At 48.1% G+C, this 21,834-nt stretch overlaps 2 protein-coding genes across 2 annotated transcripts in view; one reads left to right on the top strand and one right to left on the bottom strand.

Annotated features, from left to right (window-relative positions):
• Positions 1–3,336: 3,336 nt before the first annotated feature.
• LOC128047432 (ubiquitin carboxyl-terminal hydrolase 17-like protein 6) lies at positions 3,337–17,460 on the bottom strand. The gene is made up of 2 exons (XM_052639634.1): positions 17,285–17,460; positions 3,337–4,684 (listed from the first exon to the last, which is right to left on the bottom strand). Exons 1-2 carry the CDS (start codon positions 17,458–17,460, stop codon positions 3,337–3,339), a joined length of 1,524 nt encoding a protein of 507 aa, XP_052495594.1.
• Positions 17,461–17,494: 34 nt separating this feature from the next.
• The window catches only part of COG2 (component of oligomeric golgi complex 2), a 43,916-nt gene continuing 39,576 nt past the window's right edge, over positions 17,495–21,834 (top strand). The window contains exon 1 of the mRNA XM_052639798.1: positions 17,495–17,658. Coding sequence (XP_052495758.1) covers positions 17,587–17,658 — 72 coding nt within the window. The 5' untranslated portion in view covers positions 17,495–17,586. The remainder of the gene's footprint in view (positions 17,659–21,834) is intronic.

Raw genomic sequence — 21,834 nt, forward strand, 5'->3', positions numbered from 1 at the left:
AACGTCTCCTTGCTGCTGTGGCGGAGAACTCAGCTTATATTATTTTGGAGCTTCAAAATGATTGCAGACGGTGACTGTAGCCAGGAAATTAAAAGATGCTTGCTCCTTGGAAAAAGAGTTATGACTAACCAACACAGCATATGAAAAAGCAGAGACATTATTTGCCAACAAAGGTTCTTTGAGTTAAGGCTATGGTTTGCCCAATAGGCATGTATGAATGAGAGAAATGGACTACAAAGAAAGCTGAGAACTGAAGAACTGATGCTTGAAAACTGTTGTGTTGGAGAAGACTCTTGAGAGTACCTTGGCGGCAAAGAGGTAAAACCAGTCCATCCTAAAGGAAATCAGTCCTGGATGCTTACTGGAAGGACTGATACTGAAGGTGAAACGCCAATAATGTGGAAATCTGATGAAAAGAAATGACTAATTTGAAAAGACCCTGATGTTGGGAAAGATTGAGGCAGGAAAAGAAGAAAACAGATGATGAGACCGAAGGATGGAGCCAACAACACCAAGAATATTAGACTGAAAACTCTGAGACTGTGCGAAGGATATGGAAGCCTGCCGAGCGGCAGTCCATGGGGTTGCCAAGAGAGGAACACTAGTTACTACATAACTGAAATGAAATGAATGAATTCATGCATGCAGGGGAATTCCGAGGGCTCACCATTCACATCCTAAGACACTTCTGGAAACATATGTCCGCCCACCTACCCTCTCCCCGTTAGGGGTCTCCCCACCCCAGACCCCTGCCTGAGGACAACCCCTCCCCAGACAACAAGAAACCCTTGCCTCAGTTTTGCTCTCCAGTGACGTCCACTCTGAATTCTATGCTTTCTCACTGGACACTCTTCGAGCGTTCAGGGTCCTAGAACCAAAAGCTGCCAGGAGACGGACACATATGCTTCTCTCCCTTCAGGGCCGTTGGTCAAGCCCCAAAGCGAGCTTGTTCCGAAAGGCATAGGCTTGCTGCAACTCTGGATTCATTGCTTCAGCTCCTTTTGTGTCTCCGTTGCCTATTTTCCTTCCTTTTCCTTCTTCCATTTGTTCTGATTGTTGTTGTTGTTGTTGCTGCTGTTTGTTTTGGGTTTTTTGAGGGGTTTTTTTTTTTTGGTTTTCCATTTATTTTTATTATTTTTTTTAATTTTGTGTTCATTTTGTTATTTTTTTGTTGCTTTTATTCTCTTTTTCTATTTTATATACACTAGTGGACTCATACAGTCGTCTTTCCCATTCCAGGGCTCAAGACGCCTTATAACTCAAGGTATACAAAAGGTTTCCCTCCTGGAGGAGGATGACTGTCGCTTTCCTTCTCGGTGTGGGACAGGTGTGTTTGTTTGCTCTCCCGTCCTGGACATTATGCTTGCCTTCCAGGACGATGGGGGTTTCACGGTCCACGTGTTTCACATACTTAGCTGAAGCGTTGATTCCGTTGATCCTTCCTAGGAGAGAACGGCCCTGACCCCGCTTTCTTCCTTAGCCTCTTGCACCCCTCCCACGTCCCGCTTCCCCATCCCATCCCAGGACCCTACCACTTTGTGCTTTATCGTCCAAGTGCTCACACCCTTGCTGTCCCCTTGCCTCTTTCCCTTGGCACAGAGAAGCGAGATCAGCCAGTGTCTTTCTCGCTTTGGCACGGATTTGCCCCAGCGTAAGGCCACCTTCCCACTCGCTCTGCCACGCCGCTCCAGTCGCCACTCTTCTCCTTTTCCTCCTTCTCCTCCTTCCTCTTCTCCAGAGGGGGTGGGTGGGGCAAGCAGCAAGTGCGTTGGAGACGATGGGGCGGAGGAAGATGGGTGGTGATGATGAGGGAGGGCTGTGGGTGGCTCCACGTCCTCGCGCGGGGCACGCTTGTTCGTGTTCTTGGGGGAAGATACCGCTCATCATTCTTTCTCCTCTCCGCGTGTGGAGGGCATGGCGCGCTGTAGGGAACCATGCGGGGAAAACGAGCCATCGGAACGTTCTCTGTTCCTTGCCACGCCGACTCGCGCAGTCAGCAGCCAGAGTTGTCCCTCGAGGTCTGAGATGTTAAACCGCACATTCCCGGTCTGCCCTTTGCTGGAGGGTTTGGGGTTCGCAGCCGTCAGCCAAGAAACAGAAATAAAACGCAAGAGGTGATCGATAAAGGTCCTCAGGCCCCCCTCCACCGGGTCACGGGAATCATGAGGCAGTCGAGAAAGCAGCTAGGGGAGGAGAGTTTCCCCCTCCGCCCCGGGCACTTTGGAGGCCGGCCGCATCTCCTCGCGTCCAGCGGCGTTTGTCCGGGGCCCAGCTGGAAGAGACAACTGACTGCCAGGCAGGACGGGCAGAGTCGGAAGTCCAGTTGTCTTGCTATCCCAATCTAGGGTAGGCTCGGGTCTTTCCTCAGTGCGGGGAGGACCTTTGCTTTCAGAAATGAACGCTGCGCGACGGATCTCCACCTAGGCCCCGGTGCAATGCTGGTGGAGAGGTTTCTTTGGGACTAGCTGGCTCGCCTTTCTCCCCTCGACCTTCGTGTCGGTGCTGGCGGTGCCGTCGGTGGTGCTCATGGCATCGTGGATCGCTTCTCCTGTTTGGCACTCGGCGCTTCTCCAGCATACTCCTTGCACCGGAAATGGAGCCCCAGGGAACTTTGCGGATGAGCGTCCTGTCGGGGACACACGGATCCCCGCCTCATTCCTGCCGGACACTCTGCCTAGGAGCACGAGGCCTCCCGAGGGCAGCCACCCATAAAGACCGCCTGCCCATCTTCTCCGCAGACGCTGCTCGACGTTTGGGGCATTTTCGAGAGCCTGGCCGGCCGGAAGGACACGGTTCGTGGACCTGCATCCGCTCTTCCCTGCACCTCCCCCACCCCCCCACCCCTCCACCCCCACCCCCCGCCCCTCCCAGCCCCGAAGGGCTCCGGAGATCGTCTCCTTGCTCGGCTGGCTGTGAGCGTTCTGTGAGGCGTCTCCAGGCCGCGTCACTCACCAGAGGCCAGCGGCGCGGCCAGGGACTGGAGACGGGGGAAGAAAGGCAAAGCCACACCCAAAGTCCCATCCCCGGAGGACTCTCCCAGGCTCGCAGAAGTGGGAGGCCCTCGCACCGTGCTCAGACCCGCTCACGCACCCCATTCGCTCCGGCGACTTCCCAGCAGAGCCAGCCCTCGAGAGCTGAGCCGCTCGGGCACGAACCCGTTCCCCGGGAACGCCGAGACCCCGGGCTCACTGCAGGCCCCGCCTTTTCCCCGGAGGCCGCATCGTCCTCACCGCCAGAGAGGAACTCGCTCCTCGTCGGCACTCTTGCTGCGTCGCCCAGGGCGTGCCGCACACAGAGTGTGCCTGGGCGTCTGCACGCATGTGCATCGGAGCCGGCCTACCGCCACAGCCCCAGAGATGGCCGCGGCTTCTTGTTCCTCCCCTTGGTCGCTCTGGCCCTCCCGCTGGCACCAGGGCCCTGGCCGACGTCCGTCGGCCCCGGAGGCGGGGTGTCCGTGCTGGGCCGGTCGAGCCGGTGGTGCTCCTGTGCGGGCGGCGGGCGGTTTCTCCCTCCTCCGTGTCTGGACCGGTGAATCACGACTGCGCCGGCAGGCAGGGCAGCCTGGATCTCGCGGAGCTCCAAGGCCGGCTTCGGTCGGTCGTGTTCTTGCAGGCGTCTCCACTGCTCTAAGCTCATCCCTTCGGCCTCTGTGTCCCCCGGGGACTCCTGCGACCCAGGAGCTCTGCCGCTGGCGTCTCCTGCAGGCTGCCCGGGGTCTGTGGGGTCAGCCCCGAGGGGGGCCGCCGCCCCTCGCCCAGCGCCCCCTTCCCACGCACCCTCCCGGGCGTAGAACAGGACGTAGGCGCCCTGGCTCAGGGCAGCAGTCTCGGCACAGGCGGTCACCTTGGCATCGTCCATCTCATACCATTGGCCGTTGCCCGCTCGGACGTAACAAAAGTAGTGTCCTCGCTCACAGCTCCACCCGGAGTGCACCAGCACGGCATAGAGCACGTAGCCCAGGGGCCCTGCCTTCCGCTCAGACGTGTAGGGCTGCACGTCCAGGCACTGGGGATAGCGCACCTCCTCAGCCCTTTTGGCCCCGCTCAGCTGTGTGAACCGCTTCAGCACCAGCACCAGGACCTGGGACGTGCTGTGCAAAGTCAACCTCTTGGTGGCAGGCACCTTCCGGAGACAAACGCCACAGTCATAGGCATTTTCCGCCTCCAGCTTCTCGGGCTTGACCAGCTCTCTCAGAGCTTGCTCCGCACTCGGAGCCGCCGTGATATCCAGGCTGATGTCCAGATAAGGGTCGAACGTGTCCGAGACACCGAGGCAGTGGAGACACTGGATCCGAGACCTCCACGTCCCGCCGAAGATCTGACGGACGACGCTGGTGTCCTCGGAGGCGTGGCCCGACAGCTGGGATGCACTCAGGCACCCTTGCTGCATGCCATCCAGAGTGAACATCAGAAACTCGTGGGCATCTTCCTGCTGGTGTCTGTGGAAGCCCGCCAGCAGGTCCTTGCGGGGCCGGATCACCTCTCCCGCGTGAAGGAGGGCTCGGGTCACGTGAGCTCGCATGGCACAGAGCGTGCAGCAGCCGCCGGCCGGACAGAGGGTGGCGGGCTGCCGGGACACCAGCCAGCTGGCCAGGGGCGGCGTGTGGCTCAGACACTGCAGCGCCGCATTCACGTAGCAGGTGTTCCCCAGATTCTGAAGCCCAGCGCCCACCCCCCCACGGCCCCTAAGCAAAACACATAGGAGAAAGGAAAGTTATAAGCATCTGAATGCAGACTTCAAAAGAATAGCAAGGAGAGATAAGAAAGCCTTCCTCAGTGATCAATGCAAAGAAATAAAGGAAAACAATAAAATGGGAATGACTAGAGATCTCTTCATGAAAACTAGGGATATCAAGGGAACATTTCATGCAAAGATCGGCTCAATAAAGGACAGAAATGGTATGCCCCTAACACAAGCAGAAGATATTTTAAGAAGAGGTGGAGAGAATACATAGATCTGCACAAAAAAGATGTTCATTGCCCAGATAATCACGATGGTGTGATCACTCACCTAGAGCCGGACATCCTGGAATGCGAAGTCAAGTGGGCCTTAGGAAGTATCACTACAAACAAAGCTACTGGAGGTGATGGAATTCTAGTTGAGCTATTTCAAACCCTAAAAGATGATGCTGTGAAAGTGCTGTACTCAATATGCCAGCAAATTTGGAAAACTCAGCAGTGGCCACAGGACTGGAAAAGTCCGTTTCCATTCCAATCCCAAAGAAAGGCAATGCCAAAGAATGTCTAAACTGCTACACAGTTGCACTCATCTCACACGCTAGTAAAGTAATGCTCAAAATTCTCCAAGCCAGGCTTCAGCAATACATGCACCATGAAATTCCAGATGTTCAAGCTGGTTTTAGAAAAGGCAGAGGAACCAGAGATCAAATTGCCAACATCTGCTGGCTCATCAAAAAAGCAAGAGAGTTCCAGAAAAACATCTGTTTCTGCTTTATTGACTATGCCAAAGCCTATGACAGTGTGGATCACAATCAGTTCAGTTCAGTCACTGTCATGTCCGACTCTTTGCGACCCCATGAATCAGAGCACACCAAGCCTCCCTGTCCATCACTAACTCCCGGAGTTCACTCAAACTCATGTGCATCGAGTCGGTGATGCCATCCAGCCATCTCATCCTCTACTGTCCCCTCCTCCTCCTGCCCCAATCCCTCCCAGGGTTAGGGTCTTTTCCAATGAATCAGCTCTTCGCATGAGGTGGCCAAAGCATTGGAGTTTCAGCTTCAACATCAGTCCTACCAATGAATATTTAGGACTGATTTCCTTTAGGAAACCCTTTGATCTCTTTGCAGTCCAAGGGACTCTCAAGAGCCTTTTCCAACACCACAGTTCAAAAGCATCAATTCTTCAGCGCTCAGCTTTCTTTATGGTCCAACTCTCACATCCATACAAAACAACTGGAAAAACCATAGCCTTAACTAGATGGAGTTCTGTTGACAAACTAATGTCTCTGCTTTTGAATATACTATGTAGGTTGGTCATAACTTTCCTTCCAAGGAGGAAGCAGCTTTTTATTTCATGGCTCTGCAGTCGCCATCTGCAGTGATTTTGGAGCCCCCCAAAATAAAGTCTGTCACTGTTTCCACTGTTTCTCCTTCTATTTGCCATGAAGTGATGGGACCAGAGGCCATGATCTTTCTTTTCTGAATGCTGAGCTTTAAGCCAACTTTTTCGCTCTCCTCTTTCACTTTCATCAAGAGGTTCTTTAGTTCCTCTTCACTTTCTGCCATAAGAGTAGTGTCATCTACATATCTGAGGTTATTGATATTTCTCCCTGCAGTCTTGATTCCAGCTTGTGCTTCATCCAGTCCAGCGTTTCTCATGATGTACTCTGCATTTAATTTAAATAAGCAGGGTGACAATATACAGCCTTGATGTACTCCTTTTCCTATTTGGAAACAGTCTGTTGTTCCATGTCTCGTTCTAATTGTTGCTTCCTAACCTGCATATAGATTTCTCAAGAGGCAGGTCAGGTGGTCTGGTATTCCCATTTCTTTCAGAATTCTCCACAGTTTATTGTGATCCACACAGTCAAAGGCTTTGGCATAGTCAATAAAGCAGAAATAGATGTTTTTCTGGAAGTCTCTTGCTTTTTCCATGATCCAGCGGATGAAGGCAACTTAATCTCTGGTTCCCCTGCCTTTTGTAAAACCAGCTTGAACATCTGAAAGTTCATGGTTCATGTACTGTTGAAGCCTGGCTTGGAGAATTTTGAGCATTACTTTACTAGCACGTGAGACGAGTGTAATTGTGTAGTAGTTTGGGCATTCTTTGCCTTCGTCTTTCCTAGGGATTGGAATGAAAACTGACCTTTTCCAGTCCTGTGGCCACTGCTGAGATTTCCAAATTTTCTCGCATATTGAGTGCCACACTTTCAGAGCATCATCTTTGAGGATTTGAAATAGCTCAGCTGAAATTCCAACACCTCCACTAGCTTAGTTTGTAGTGATGCTTCCTAAGACCCACTTGACTTCACATTTTAGGATGTCTGGCTCAAGGTGAGTGTTTACACCATCATGATTATGTGGGGCATGAAGATCTTTTTTGTACAGTTCTTCTGTGTATTCTTGCCACCTCTTCTTAATATCTTCTTCTGTTAGGTCCATACAATTTCTTTTCTTTATCGAGCCCATCTTTGCATGAAATGTTCCCTTGGCATCTCTAGTTTTCTTGAAGAAATCTCTAGTCTTTCCCATTCTGTTGTTTTCCTGTTTCTTTTCATTGATCAGTGAGGAAGGCTTTTTTCTCTCCTTGCTATTCTTTGGAACTCTGCATTCAAATGGATATATCTTTCCTTTCCTCCTTTGCTTTTTGCTTCTCTTCTTTTCACAGCTATTTGTAAGGCCTCCTCAGACAGCCATTTTGCTTTCTTGCATTTCTTTTTCTTCAGGATGGTCTTGATCCCTGTCTCCTGTACACTGTCATGAACCTCCATCCATAGTTCATCAGATAGTCTATCAGGTGTAGGCCCTTAAATCTATTTCTAACTTTCACTGTATAATCATAAGTGATTTGGGTTAGGTCATACCTGAATGGTCTAGTGGTTTTCCCCACTTTCTTCAATTTAAGTCTGAATTTGGCAATAGAGATTTTATGATCTAAGCCACAGTCAGCTTCTGTTCTTGATTTTGCTGACTGTATAGAGCTTCTCCAACTTTGGCTCCAAAGAATATAGTCAATCTGATTTTGGTGTTGACCATCTGGTGATGTCCACATGTAGAATCTTCTCTTGTGTTCTTGGAAGAGGGTGTTTGCTGTGACCAGTGCGTTCTCTTGGCAAAACTCTATTAGCCTTTGCCCTACTTCCTTCTGTGCTCCAAGGCCAAATTTGACTGTTACTCCAGGTGTATCTTGACTTTCTACTTTGGCATTCCAGTCACCTATAATGAAAAGGACATCTTTTGGGGGTGTTAGTTCTGGAAGATCTTGTAGATCTTCATAAAACTGTTCAGCTTCAGCTTCTTCAGCATTACTTGTCAGGGCATAGACTTGGATTACTGTGATATTGAATGGTTTGCCTTGGAAACGAACAGAGATCATGCTGTCGTTTTTGAGATTGCATCCAAGTACTGCATTTAGCACTCTTGTTGACCATGATGGCTACTCCATTTCTTCTGAGGGATTCCTGCCTGCAGTAGTAGATGTAATGGTCATCTGAGTTAAATTCACCCATTCCAGTCCATTTTAGTTCGCTGATTCCTAGAAAGTCGATGTTTACTCTTGCCATCTCCTGTTACACCACTTCCAATTTGCCTTGATTCATGGACCTAACATTCCAGGTTCCTATGCCATATTGCTCTTTACAGCATCAGACCTTTTTCCATCACCAGTCACACCCACAACTGGGTGTTGTTTTTTTTTTTGCTTTGGCTCCATCTCTGCATTCTTTCTGGAGTTATTTCCCCACTGATCTCCAGTAGCATATTGGGCACCTACCAACCTGAGGGATGTATCTTTCAGTGTCCTATCTTATTGCCTCTTCGTGCTGTTCATGGGGTTCTCAAGGCAAGAACACTGAAGTGGTTTACCATTCCCTTCTCCAGTGGGCCACTTTTTGTCAGAACTCTCCACTATGACCTGTCCATCTTGGATGGCCCTACACAGCATGGCTCATAGTTTCATTGAGTTAGATAAGGCTGTGGTCCATGTGATTAGATTGGTTAGTTTTCTGTGATTATGGTTTTCAATCTGACTCCTCTCTGATGGGCAAGGATAAGAGGCTTATGGACACTTCCTGATGGGATAGACTGACTGAGGGAGAAATTGGGTCTTGTTCTGATGGCCAGGGCCATGCTCAGTAACTCTTTAATCCATTTTTCTATTGATGGCTGGTGCTGTGTTCCCTCCCTGCTATTTACTTGGGGCCAAATTGCCAACGTCCGCTGGATCATCAAAAAAGCAAGAGAGTTCCAGAAAAACATCGATTTATGCTTTGTTGACTATGCCAAAGCCTTTGACTGTATGAATCACAATAAACTGTGGAGAATTCTGAAAGAGATGGGAATACCAGGCCACCTGATCTGCCTCTTGAGGAACCTATTTGCAGGTCAGGAAGCAACAGTTAGAACGGGACATGGAACAACAGACTGGTTCCAAATAGGAAAAGGAGTACGTCAAGGCTGTATATTGTCACCCTGCTTATTTAACTTATATGCAGAGTACATCATGAGAAACACTGGGCTGGAAGAAGCACAAGCTGGAATCAAGACTGCAGGGAGAAATATCAATAACCTCAGATATGCAGATGACACCATCCTTATGGCAGAAAGTGAAGAGGAACTCAAAAGCCTCCTGATGAAAGTGAAAGACAAGAGTGAAAAAGTTGGCTTAAAGCTCAACATTCAGAAAACGAAGATCATGGCATCTGGTCCCATCACTTCACGGGAAATAGATGGGGAAACAGTGAAAACAGTGTCAGACTTTATTTTTGGGGGGGCTCCAAAATCACTGCAGATGGTGACTGCAGCCATGAAATTAAAAGACGCTTCGTCCTTGAAAGGAAAGTTATGACCAACCTAGGTAGCATATTGAAAAGAAGAGATATTACTTTGCCAACAAAGGTCCATCTAGTCAAGGCTATAGTTTTTCCAGTGGTCATGTATGCATGTGAGAGTTGGACTGTGAAGAAAGCTGTGCGCCGAAGAATTGATGTTTTTGAACTGTGGTGTTGGAGAAGACTCTTGAGAGCCCTTGGACTGCACGGAGATCCAACCAGTCCATTCTGAAGGAGATCAGTCCTGGGTGTTCATTGGAAGGACTGATGCTAAAGCTGAAACTCCCGTACTTTGGCCACCTCATGTGAAGAGTTGACTCATTAGAAAAGACTCTGATGCTGGGAGGGATTGGGGGCAGGAGGAGAAGGGGACAACAGAGGATGAGCTTGCTGGACGGCATCAGCGACTTGATGGACATGAGTATGGGTGAACTCCGGGAGTTGGTGATGGACTGGAGGCCTGACGTGCTGCAATTCATGTTGTCGCAGAGTCGGACATGACTGAGTGACTGCACTGAACTGACTGAAACTATGGTGGAGGTAATGATGATAATGGTGACCTCTCTAAAGATCCCATGCGTATACTGCTACACTCAATGTCCCCGACCCTGCAGCAGGCCAATACCAACCCACACCTCCACTGGAGACTCCTGGATGTCCGGGACAGTCTTTTGTGGGGTCACTGCCCCTTTCTCGCGGGTCCTGGTGCACAAGGTTCTGTTGTGCCGTCCAAGGGTCCATTTCCTGGTGCGGTGTAAGTTCTGGCAGCTGAACGGTGGGCTAATCACAGCATCCTCAAGAGGGCTCCTGCCACTCCCAGCCCTGCTGCACCCAGAGCCTCTGCCCCTGTGGCAGACCACAGCGGGCCCGCATGTCCAAAGCAGACGCTCAGACACTGGAGAGTGCAACGGTTGTCAAATCACTAATCACGCAATCAAACTCTCTTTGGCATACATCTTCAGTATTCTAATACAGTCTTCTATTAGAACCTGACAGCAGTCTCCTTTAAGATTGTCTAAGCCATCCCCACATTTTTTGTTTGTTTGTTTGTTTTTTGCTGTATTTCACATCCGTCTCTATCATAGTGAACATGTTTGGTTCAGCTTGACTATTTCACATAATGTGTCCCCATCTCTGCCTCCTAGAATGAGCACATCTTTTCCAGTGTAATCTTCTTTTCCACTGTCCCTGATACCCTGAAAAGTGAAGAATGAAAGTGGTTCAGTCATGTCCGACTCTTTGTGACCCCATGGACTATACAGTCCATGGAATTCTCCAGGCCAGAATCCTGGAATGGGTAGCCTTTCTCTTCTCCAGGGGATCTTCCCAACCCAGGTCTCCTGCATTGCAGGAGGATTCTTTACCAGTTGAACCACAAGGGAATCCCACAATGATAGCCTGGGGTATATGCCAAATCACTTTCCACCAAATTAACAACCCCACTGAGGATAAGAATATTTCCAAATTGTTTTATTTTTTCATTTTTATTAATTTATTTTTTTATTGAAGGATAATTGCTTTACAGAATTTTGTTGTTTTCTGTCAGACTTCAACATGAATCAACCATAGGTACACATATAACCCCTCCCTTTTGAACCTCCCTCCCATCTCCCACCCCATCTCACCCTTCTAGATTGATACAGTGCCCCTGGCTTGGAGAATTTTGAGCACAACTTTATTAGTGTGAGATGAGGGCAATTGTGTGATAGTTTGACCATTCTTTGGCATTGCCTTTCTTTGAAATTGCAATGAAAAGTGACCTTTCCCAGTCCTGTGTGGCCACTGCTGAGTTTTCCAAATTTTCTGGCATATTGAGTGCAGCACTTTCACAGCATCATCTTTGAGGATTTGAAATAGCTCAGCTGGAATTCCATCACCTCCAGTAGCTTTGTTTGCAATGATACTTCATAAAACCAGTTGATTCACACTCCAGGATGTCTGGCTCTAGGCGAGTGATCACGCCATTATGTTTATCTGGGTCGTGAAGATCCTTTTTGTATAGCTCTTCTGTGGATTTTCGCCACCTCTTGTTAATACCTTCTGCTTCTGTTAGGTCTATACTGTTTCTGTCCTTTATTGAGCCCATCTTTGCATGAAATGTTCCCTTGGCAACTCTAATCTTCTTGGAGAGAGCTCTAGTCTTTCCCATTGTACGGTTTTCCTCTGTGTCTTTGCACTGATCACTGAGGAAGGCTTTCTTCTCTCTCCTTGCTACTCTTTGGAACTCTGCATTCAGATGGGTATATCTCTCCTTTTCTCCTTTGCCTTTCACTTCTCTTCTTTTCTCAGCTATTTGTAAGGCCTCCTCAGACAACCATTTTGCCTTTTTGCATTTCTTCTTCTTGGGGATGGTCTTGATCCCTGTCTCCTGTACAATGTTAGAAATCTCTGTCCATACTTTTTCAGGTTTAATTCCTTGAATCTATTTGTCACTTACACTGTACAATTCTCCTTGGAGGGGGAAAGGCTGCCCACCTCAATATTCTGGCCTGGAGAACTCCATGGATTCCAGAGGACTGCAAAGAGTCAGACACGACTGAGCAGCATTCACTTTCACTTTTTATTGTGTAATCGTAAGGGATTTGATTTAGGTCATACCTGAATGGTCTAGTGGTTTTCCCTACTTTCTTAAATTTAAGTCTGAATTTGGCAATAAGGAGTTCATGATCTGAGCCATAACCAGCTCCAGGTCTTGTTTTTGCTGACTGTATAGAGCTTCTTCATCTTCGGCTGCAAAAAACTATAATCAATTTGATTTCAGTATTGGCCATCTGGTGATGTTCATGTGTAGCGTCATTTCTTGTGTTGTGGGAAGAGGATGTTTACTATGACCAGCGGATCCTCATGGAAAAACTCTGTTAGCCTTTGCCCTGCTTAATTTTACACTCCAAGGCCCTAACTTGCCTGTCACTGTAGCATCTCTTACTTCTTACTTTTGCATTCCGGCCCCTATGATGAAAAGGACACCATTTTTATTGTTGTTAGTTCCGAAGGTCTCATAGGTCTTCATAGAACTGTTCAGCTTCCGCTTCTTCAGCGTTAGCGGTCGGACATAGTCTTGGATTGTGGTGATCTGACTGGTCAGCCTTGGACACGAACAAAAATCTCTTTGTCACTTTTGAGATTGCACCCAAGCACTGCACTTTGCACTCTTTTGTTGACCCTGAGGGCTACTCCATTTCTTCTAAGGGATTCTTGCCCACAGTAGTAGATTAATGGTCCTCTGAATTAAATTTGCCCATTCCAGTCCATTTTAGTTCACTGATTCCTAAAATGTTGATGTTCACTCTTGCCATCTCCTGCTTGACCACTTCCAATTTACCTTGATTCATGGACCTAACATTCCAGTTTTCTATGCAATATTATTCTTTTCAGTATCAGAATTTACTTCCATCACCAGTCAAATCCACGATTGGGCATTGTTTTCACTTTGGCTCAGCCTCTTCATTCTTTCTGGAGCTATTTCTCCACCCTTCTCCAGTAGCATATTGGGCACTTACTGACCTGGGGAGATCATCTTTCAGTGTCATATCTTTTTGCCTTTTTTTTTTTTTTTAACTGTTCATGGGATTCTTAAGGCAAGAATACTGAAGTGGTTTGCCATTCCCTTCTCCAGTGAACCACGTTTTGTCAGAACTCTCCACCATGACCCATCCATCATGGGTGGCCCTACGTGGCATGCTCATGGTCTAACTGAGTTAGACAAGGTTGTGATCCAAGTGATTAGTTTGGTTAATTTTCTGTAATTTTGGTTTTCATTCTGTCTGCCCTCTGGTGGATGAGGATAAGAGACTTGTGGAAGCTTCCTGATTGGAGGGATTGGCTGTGAGGGAATCTGGGTCTTGCTTTGACATGCTTAGTAAATCTTTAATCTAATTTTCTGTTGACGGGTGGGGCTGTGTTCCCTCCCTGTAGTTGGCTTGAGGCTGAACTATGGTGGGGTGATGGCAACCTCCTTCAAAATGGTTTATGCCAGGACTGTTGTACTCAGTGTCCCTGACCCCGCAATAGCCATGTTGGCCCGTGCCTCCCCTGGGGACTCTGGACACTCACAGGCGAGTCTGCCTCAGCCTTGTGAGGGTCACTGCTCCTTTCTCCTCATCACTAGTGTGCTCAAGGTTTCGTCTGTGCCCCCTAAGAGTCTCTTCCACCAGTCCCATGGAAGTTCTGTAATCAAACCCCACTGGCCTTCAAGGTCAAATTCCCTGAGGGTTCTCAGTCCCTTTGCTGGATCCTCATGTTGGGAAATCTGTTGTGGGCCTTAGAACGTTCTTTGGAATAATTGATGTCCAGTGTGTGAGTTGTCTACTCGGTGGCTCTATGGTGGGGCTCACATACTGTGCTTCCCCAGTCTGCTGAAGCCACAGCCCCGGTCCCCGCAGCAGGCCACTGCTGACCCATGCACCTGCAGGAGACACTCAGACACTCACAGGCAGGTCTGGCCCAGATCTGCATCCGTGTTTTAAAAATGTGACAAGTTTCCTTTTTGCACTAACTTGAATGCAAGAACCTCATTTTGAGGTGTTGTCTTCCTCTGTCCCACTCTTCCTTAAGGACTGTTAGGGGTTAACGTTATCTCCAAGGTAGGAGCAGCCCACACCTGGTGCATAAAGGCAGAGTCTGCAGGAAGAAGAGTTGCAGGGTGGAGAGTGTCGAGTGGGGTTTGTAGTCTGAGTTATCAGTCCCAAGGAGGAAAAAAGAAAAGCGGACCCTCACCATTTGATCATGGTCTTCAGAGCCAGAGGCAGGGACCTTGGGAAAGTGAAAAAGAGAAAAGGAAAGAAAACTGTCAAAATAAAATTGGGATGTACGGGGGCAAGAGGAGGGAGAAAGTCTGAGAAGACGGGGTTGGGTGTATGATCGCATTGACTCGCCCCTGTTGTTTAGTCTCCAAGTCGGGTCCAACTCTTTTGCGACCCCACGGACTGAAGCCCACCAGGCTCCTCTGTTCATGGGATTTCCCAGGCGAGAATACTGGAGTGGGTTGCCATTTCCTTCTCCAGGGGAATCTTTCCAACCCAAGGATCAAACCTACCTCTCCTTCATTAGCAGATGGATTCTTTATTGCTGAGCCACCAGGGAAGCCCAATCACATGGTTACTGGCCTCAAACACAAAAATTTGTTATTCCTAGTGAAAAATGGAATCAGCTCATTTGAGTCACTCAGTCCTGCCTGACTCTTTGCAACCCCATGGACTGCAGCACGCCAAGCCTCCCTGTCCATCACCAACTCCCGGAGTTTATTCAAAGTCATGTCCATTGAGTGGGTGATGCCACCCAACCATCTAATCCTCTGTCGTCCCCTTCTCCTCCAGTCTTCAATCTTTCCCAGCGTCAGGGTCTTTTCCAATGAGTCAGTTCTTCGCATCAGGTGGCCAGAGCATTGGAGCTTCAGTTTCAGCATCAGTCCTTCCAGTGAATATTCAGGACTGATCTCCTTTAGGACGGACTGGTTGGATCGTGCTGTCCAAGGGACTCTCAAGAGTCTTCTCCACGACACAGTTCACAAAGCATCAGTTCTTTGGCACTCGACTTTCTTCGTAGTCTAATTCTCACATCCATACCTGACCACTGGAAAAACCATAGCGTTGACTAGATGGACCTTTGTAGGCAAAGTAATGTCTCTGCCTTTTAATATGCTGTCTAGGTTGCTCATAACTTTTCTTCCAAGCACCAAGTGTCTTTTAATTTCATGGCTGCAGTCACCATAGATAGTGATTTTGGAGCCCCCCCCCCCCCCCCCCAAATAAAGTCTGTCACTGTTTCCATTGCTTCCCCATCTATTTGCCATAAAGTCATGGGACCAGATGCCATGATGTTAGTTTTCTGATTGTTTAATTTTAAGCCGACTTTTTCGCTCTCCTCTTTCACTTTCATCAAGAGGCTCTTTAGTTCTTCACTTTCTGTCATAAGAGTGGTGTCACCTACGTATCTGAGGTTATTCATATTTCTCTCGGCAATCTTGATTCCACCTTGTGCTTCATCCAACCCAGCATTTCTTATGACGTACTCTGCATAGAAGTTAAATAAGCAGGGTGACAAAATACAGCCTTGATGTACTCCTTTCCCAGTTTGGAACCAGTCTGTTGTTCCATGTTCAGTTCTAACTGTTGCTTCCTGATCTGCATACAGATTTCTCAAGAGGCAGGTCAGGTGGTCTGGTATTCCCATCTCTTTCAAAATTTTCCACAGTTGATTGTGATCCACACAGTCAAAGGTGTTGGCACAGTCAATAAAGCAGAAATAGACGTTTTTCTGGAATTCTCTTCCTTTTTTGATGAGCCAGTGGATGTTGACAATTTGATCTCTGGTTCCTCTGCCTTTTGTAAAACCAGCTTGAACATCTGACAGTTCATGTTTCATGTACTGTTGAAGCCTGGCTTGGAGAATTTTGAGCATTACTTTACTAGTGTGTGAGATGAGTGCAATTGTGCAGTAGTTTGAGCATTCTTTGCCATTGCCTTTCTTAAGAATTGAAATGAAAACTGACCTTTTCCAGTCCTGTGGCCACTGCTGAGTTTTCCAATTTTGCTGACATGTTGAGTGCAGCACTTTCATAGCATCATTTTTGAGGATTTGAAATAGCTCAACTAGAATTCCATCACCTCCAGTAGCTTTGTTTGTAGTGGTGCTTCCTAAGGCCCACTTGACTTCACATTCCAGGATGTCTGGCTCTAGGTGAGTGATCACACCATCGTGATTATCTGAGTTGTGAAGATCTTTTTTGTATAGTTCTGTGTATTCTTGCCACCTCTTCTTAATATCTTCTGCATCTGTTAGGTCCATACCATTTCTGTACTTTGTTGTGCCCATTGTTGCATGAAATGTTCCCTTGGTATCCCTAATTTTCTTGAAGAGATCTCTAGTCTTTCCCATTGTATTGTTTTCCTCTATTTCTTTGCATTGATCACTAAGGAAGGCTTTTTTTTTTTAATTTGATCACTGAGGAAGGAGATATGGAATAGTTTCTGTCATATCAATAAACAAAGGATATCGCAGTCATCAGCAATTGCAGCCACCATGGAAGGTGAGCTAGTGAGCCCTGAGGGTAGTCAGGATGGAAATAGTGCCCGCCGTCTAGCAGCCATTAAACTGCAGCCTTTCCCTATGGTGAGTCCTGAGGGAGCACAGACGTGTAAACAGACTGCTGGCCCCAGGTAGTTGAGGGGCGTATCAAAGGAATAACCTCAGTAAGCCTAGTCTCTTGCATCCTCCTTTACGTAGAAAAGCACTAAATTTCTCAACTTGGGACATCTGGTTTTCTTTAAGTTACAAAACATTTTTGACGTTCAGACTACCTACACTTGGTTGCAAAACTTCTGTGTAACCTGTCCCCCACCTCCCTGCCTCCTCACAGCAGTTCTCTCACGGTCACTTGAGCTGCTATCTCCCGGACTTGAAGTCCTAAAAATTCTCACCGAATAAAACATAACTCTCAACTTTAAGGTTGTGAATGGTTTTAAGTAGATACTGGCTTAGATTAAAAATAAGTATGCATGCACATGTATTTGTGTGCTATGTTCTGACTAGGTAGGTGATGAGATGCTCTTTAAGAAGAGTGAAGACCAAAGTTATTCAAAGGTGCTCCCTTAAGAAGAGTGAAGGCCCAAGGGTACTCCGACCTCCCAGCTGGGTCTGAGCCAGACCTGGAGCAAGATCAGGGAGAAGATCCTGGAAGAATGCTGCAGGTACATTTTTCCCAGTGGAAACGGTGGCTGGAGAGGAAGCCGCAGACTCCTCCAGCCAGTGCCCTTCAGCCTCAGACCTGCCTCACTGGGAGCCAGACTGCCCAGCCCAGCTTGCCTGAGCTGCAGTGCCGCCCTCCGCCGAACGGAGGCAGCGTGACCTGCGGCGCGGCGGCGCGGCGGCGCCCTCGCCCCTCTTGGCGGCGGCGGGCGGAGGCCGGCCCGCGGCGCCCTCGCTGATTGGCCCCGGCGCGGCCGCTGCCATGTTGGCGGAAGTGGCGCTCTCCGCGCCGCGGCAACCGGCTGCGGCCGCGGCCCCCGGGTCGGTGCGCGCCGGGTCTGCCTTCTTCCCCTCGCCCGGGGTTGGCGCTGAGAGGCGGCGTCCGGCGGGATGGAGAAAAGTCGGATGAACCTGCCCAAGGGGCCGGACACGCTGTGCTTCGACAAGGACGAGTTCATGAAGGTGCGCGCCGGGGCTGCGCTCCCCGAGCCGAGGCGGGTGGCCTGCCTGCCTTTCCCTCCGGGGCCTCCTCGGGCTGCTCTTGCTGGGTCCTGGGCCGCGCACACCCCGGATCAGCTCCCGGCGGGACCTCGCTGCCTTCGCAGTGAGTCTTCGGGCCTCAGGTGTGGCCGGGGCAGCCTTCTGTGAGAAGGCACTTCTGTGAAATTGTGCATAGTGACGAAAAGGCCTGAAGTTGTGAGCAAGTGGTTTCGAGCCAGGTGTAAAAGCTCCTGTTATTACCCGAGCCCGTTACCATGCAGTGCAGTCGGAATTGCCAGATCCTGGGCAGACAGAAGTTTGTCGACCGCCGCCTTGCACCTAGAAGCTCAGTACCAATGTATTGACCAAATCTCTGGACCCACGTCCCTACCCAGGGATTCAGTTCACTTCAGTTCAGTCGCTCAGTCGTGTCCGACTCTTTGCGACCCCATGAGATTAGGTGGGTGGAAAAGGCAATCGAAAGTTTTTCCTTAACGTTCGCCTAAAGTTTCTGAATGCGATATTTAAAAGATTAGAATCTTATTACTGATTTTGTTGCAGTACAACAAAACAAACCCCAGAAACAGAATTGCTGGATCGGATGGTAGGCCTATTTTTTAAAAGGTATATACACTTAAGGAGTATAGCATTATACTTCAACATCTGTATAACTACAAAGTGAGCACCATCACAAATTTAGTCACCAGTCATCACCATACAGTTGGCCCCTTTCTCCTCTGGTAACCACTAATCTAATCTCTGTATCTAGGAGCTTGTACTGTTTATAAGGTGAACTTGAAGTTGGTCTGCAGGTAAATATAGGACATAAGCTTACATAAACAGAATTGAAATATTATGGATATTAAAGGTTTATCAGGCACAGCCTTGACAATGTCCAAGATTTGAATCAGAGCTGGGTGGAACTTTGCATATTTTTTTGGTGTAATGCTCTGGGACTGTACATACACTGTCAAGAAATACAGTTATGCTTTATTTCTAAGGACTGAGGTTTTTGATACCACTTAGTGGCTGCTTTCAGTGTTAAGAAGTTAAACGTTTTGGCTCAGTAGACACTTAAACTTTTGAGCAACTGAATTTAAGTCTTACTTTTCTTGTTTTTTTGATGACTTCAAGTCATAGTATGTTTTTTTCTTTTTAGCTTCATGAGTTTATCTTTTTGATACTTGCATTCAGTTCACAGTATCTGGTTTTAGAAAGTATTTACATGTGTTCTTTTTTATAGCTGAGTAGTATGTACCACCAGAGAAGGCGATGGCACCCACTCCAGTACTCTTGCCTGGAAAATCCCATGGATGGAGAAGCCTATTGGGCTGCAGTCCATGGGGTCATGAAGAGTCGGACACAACTGAGTGACTTCACTTTCACTTTTCACTTTCATGAATTGGAGAAGGAAATGGCAACCCACTCCAGTGTTCTTGCCTGGAGAATCCCAGGGACGGGGGAGCTTGGTGGGCTGCCGTCTATGGGGTCGCACAGAGTCGGACACGACTGAAGCAACTTAGCAGCAGCAGTATGTACCACATGGACATGAGCTTGGGCAAACCTGGGGAGACGGTGAAGGCCAGGGAAGCCGGCGGTGCTGCACCTCCATGGGGTCGCAAAGAGTCAGGTGTGACTTGGGGACTGAACAACACCGCATCTTCTTTATCCATTCCTGTGAACTTTTAGGTTGTTTCCATGTCTTTGCATCTCAAATAGTGCTGCAGTGAATATTAGGGTGTGTGTATCTTTTCAAATGATGAGTTTCTTCAGATACATGCCCAGGAGTGGGGTTGCTGAATGATGTGGTAGTTCTGTATTTAGTTTTTAAAGGAGCTTCCATGTTGTTCATAAAAAAGAGAAGGATGATGCCATTTGCAGCTACGTGGATGGACCTGGAGATCATCATACTAAGTGAAGTAAGAGAAAGACAAGCACGCCATTGACGTCCGGGCTCTAATAAAGGCGACGCGTGTGCGCGTGCATGCCCAGTCGTAAGCGACGCTTTGCAACCTCATGGACTGTTGCCCGCCAGGCTCCTCTGTCCATGGGATTCTCCAGGAAGGAACCCTGGGGTAGTTTGCCGTTTCTTTATCCAGGGGGTATTCTTAACCCAGGGGTGACACTCAGGTCTCCCATGTTTCCTTGCTTTGGCAGGTAGTTGATTTACTACAGAGCCACCTGGGAAGCCTGAGAAGTGATAACAAAGGAACTTATTCACGAAGCAGACGCGCAGATCTCAGCATTAGATGTATGGTCCAGTTCAGTTCAGTCGCTCTGTCGTGTCTGACTCTTTGCGACCCAATGGAGTGCAGCACACCAGGCCTCCCTGTCCCAGAGCTTACTCAAAGTCATGTCCATTGAGTCGGCGATACCATCCAACCATCTCATCCTCTGTCGTCCCCTTCTCCTCCCACCTTCAATCTTTCCCAGCATCAGGGTCTTTTCCAACGAGTTAGTTCTTTGCATCAGGTGGCCAAAGTATTGGAGTTTCAGTTTCAGCATCAGTCCTTCCAGAGAATATTCAGGACCAATCTCCTTTAGGACGGACTGATTGGATCTCCTTGCAGTCCAAGGGACTCTCAAGAGTCTTCTCCAACACCACAGTTCAAATGCGTCAGTTCTTCAGTGCTCAGCTTTCTTTATGGTCCAGCTCTCACATCCATACATGACTACTGGAGAAACCATAGCCTTGACTAGACCTTTATGGTTAACAAAGGGGACACATGGGGAGAGGTGATAAATTAGGAGATTGGGATTAACATATACACATTACTATAGATAAAATAGATTAGCAAAGGCTTACTATATAGCACAGGGAACCCTACTCCGCACTCTGTAGTGACCTACATGGGGAAGAACCCAACAAAGAGTGGATTCATGTCTGCATCGAAACGACCTACTTTGCAGTACATCTGGAACTAGCACAACGTTGTATGTCAACTAGAATAAAAAAAATGAAGTGATGTAGTTTTTTTTAAAAAAGCGTTTCCACCTGGCTCTTCTCCAGGGTGGCCATGCCGTCTTTTTTATGCAGGCCATCTAGACCCAGGAATGATGTGCTCTTGTTCTTGTACAGTGATGTTCCTGCTTAGCCTCTGTAACGAAGGGCGTAATTTGAAAGGGAGTGCAGAGTGAACTTGCTGATCTAGAAACACTTTGTTCCATGTCCTGGCTGAGGGCTGTCCTAGAGCAAGGGGTAGAAGGAGAGCGTGATGAGGAGAGGTGTGATGGACGAAGCCGAGGCACAAGCAGTGATTAGGGGTTTGGCCTGTTCAGGAATCTCGGAACACAGAGAGCTTAACGTGAGCAACTGTTGCCTCCTTCAAGGCTTCCTTCAGGCTCAGCACCAGCATTCTTTCTGACTTGCTAGCCCCACCATATTTCTTGCTCTGAACTGATAGAATGCCTTTGGGAAGAGAGGCTTCAGAAAGTAGAAACCTCAGAATAAGTTCGAAAGTAGAACCTGATGAAGGAGAGAGCAGACTGGGGAGGTGGCTGAAATGGCAGCAGTTTCACATTCTTTCATGCCTCTGAGTGTGCTCTGTAATTTGTGGTGCTAATAAATGTGACCACTTCACATGTAAAAGAAAAATACACAGGACAGCTGCCCTGTGTTAAATGTTCGTTTCCTAGGTGAGACTTGGAGATAAAGGTTACTTGCAATTTATGTTTCCTTCAGAGAGACATTTTAAAAGTTTTGGTCACATGGCAGAAATGATAGAGAGTATGCCTTCGGGGTTATATTTCTTAAGTCTGTCTGATTCAAAGCATATTGTAATTTGTGTCTGTGAGAAAGTTAGAGAATGTCCGATTTGCATTAGCAGAGTGGAGTTTACTCAAAAAAAATCCAGTCATTGGAAACTTCGTTTCCAGTCAAAGGAAACTTTGTCACACACACGTGATGAGGCCCTGTTGGGACAATGGCAGCAATCATTCATTTAATAAACAGGCACTCATTGATCACCTTGGAGAAGGAAATGGCAGCCCACTCCAGTATTCTTGCCTGGAGAATCCCATGGACGGAGGAGCCTGGTGGGGTACAGTCCACCGGGTCGAAAGAGTTGGAGACGACTGAGCGACTTCACTTGACTTCACTTCAGATAAGATTTAGGCTTTTGAGTATGGTCACAGAAAGACCACAGTGTGTGCTGAGAA

Source organism: Budorcas taxicolor, chromosome 5 (genome assembly GCF_023091745.1).
Source record: "Budorcas taxicolor isolate Tak-1 chromosome 5, Takin1.1, whole genome shotgun sequence".
Taxonomy (NCBI): Eukaryota; Metazoa; Chordata; class Mammalia; order Artiodactyla; family Bovidae; genus Budorcas; species Budorcas taxicolor.

Coding starts and splice junctions, on each gene's coding strand:
- LOC128047432 (XM_052639634.1), bottom strand. CDS start 17,460: ATGGCAGCGGCCGCGCCGGGGCCAATCAGCGAGGGCGCCGCGGGCCGG. Junction 4,685..17,284: donor GCTGGGCAGTCTGGCTCCCA/GTGAGGCAGGTC, acceptor TGTTTTGCTTAG/GGGCCGTGGGGGGGTGGGCG.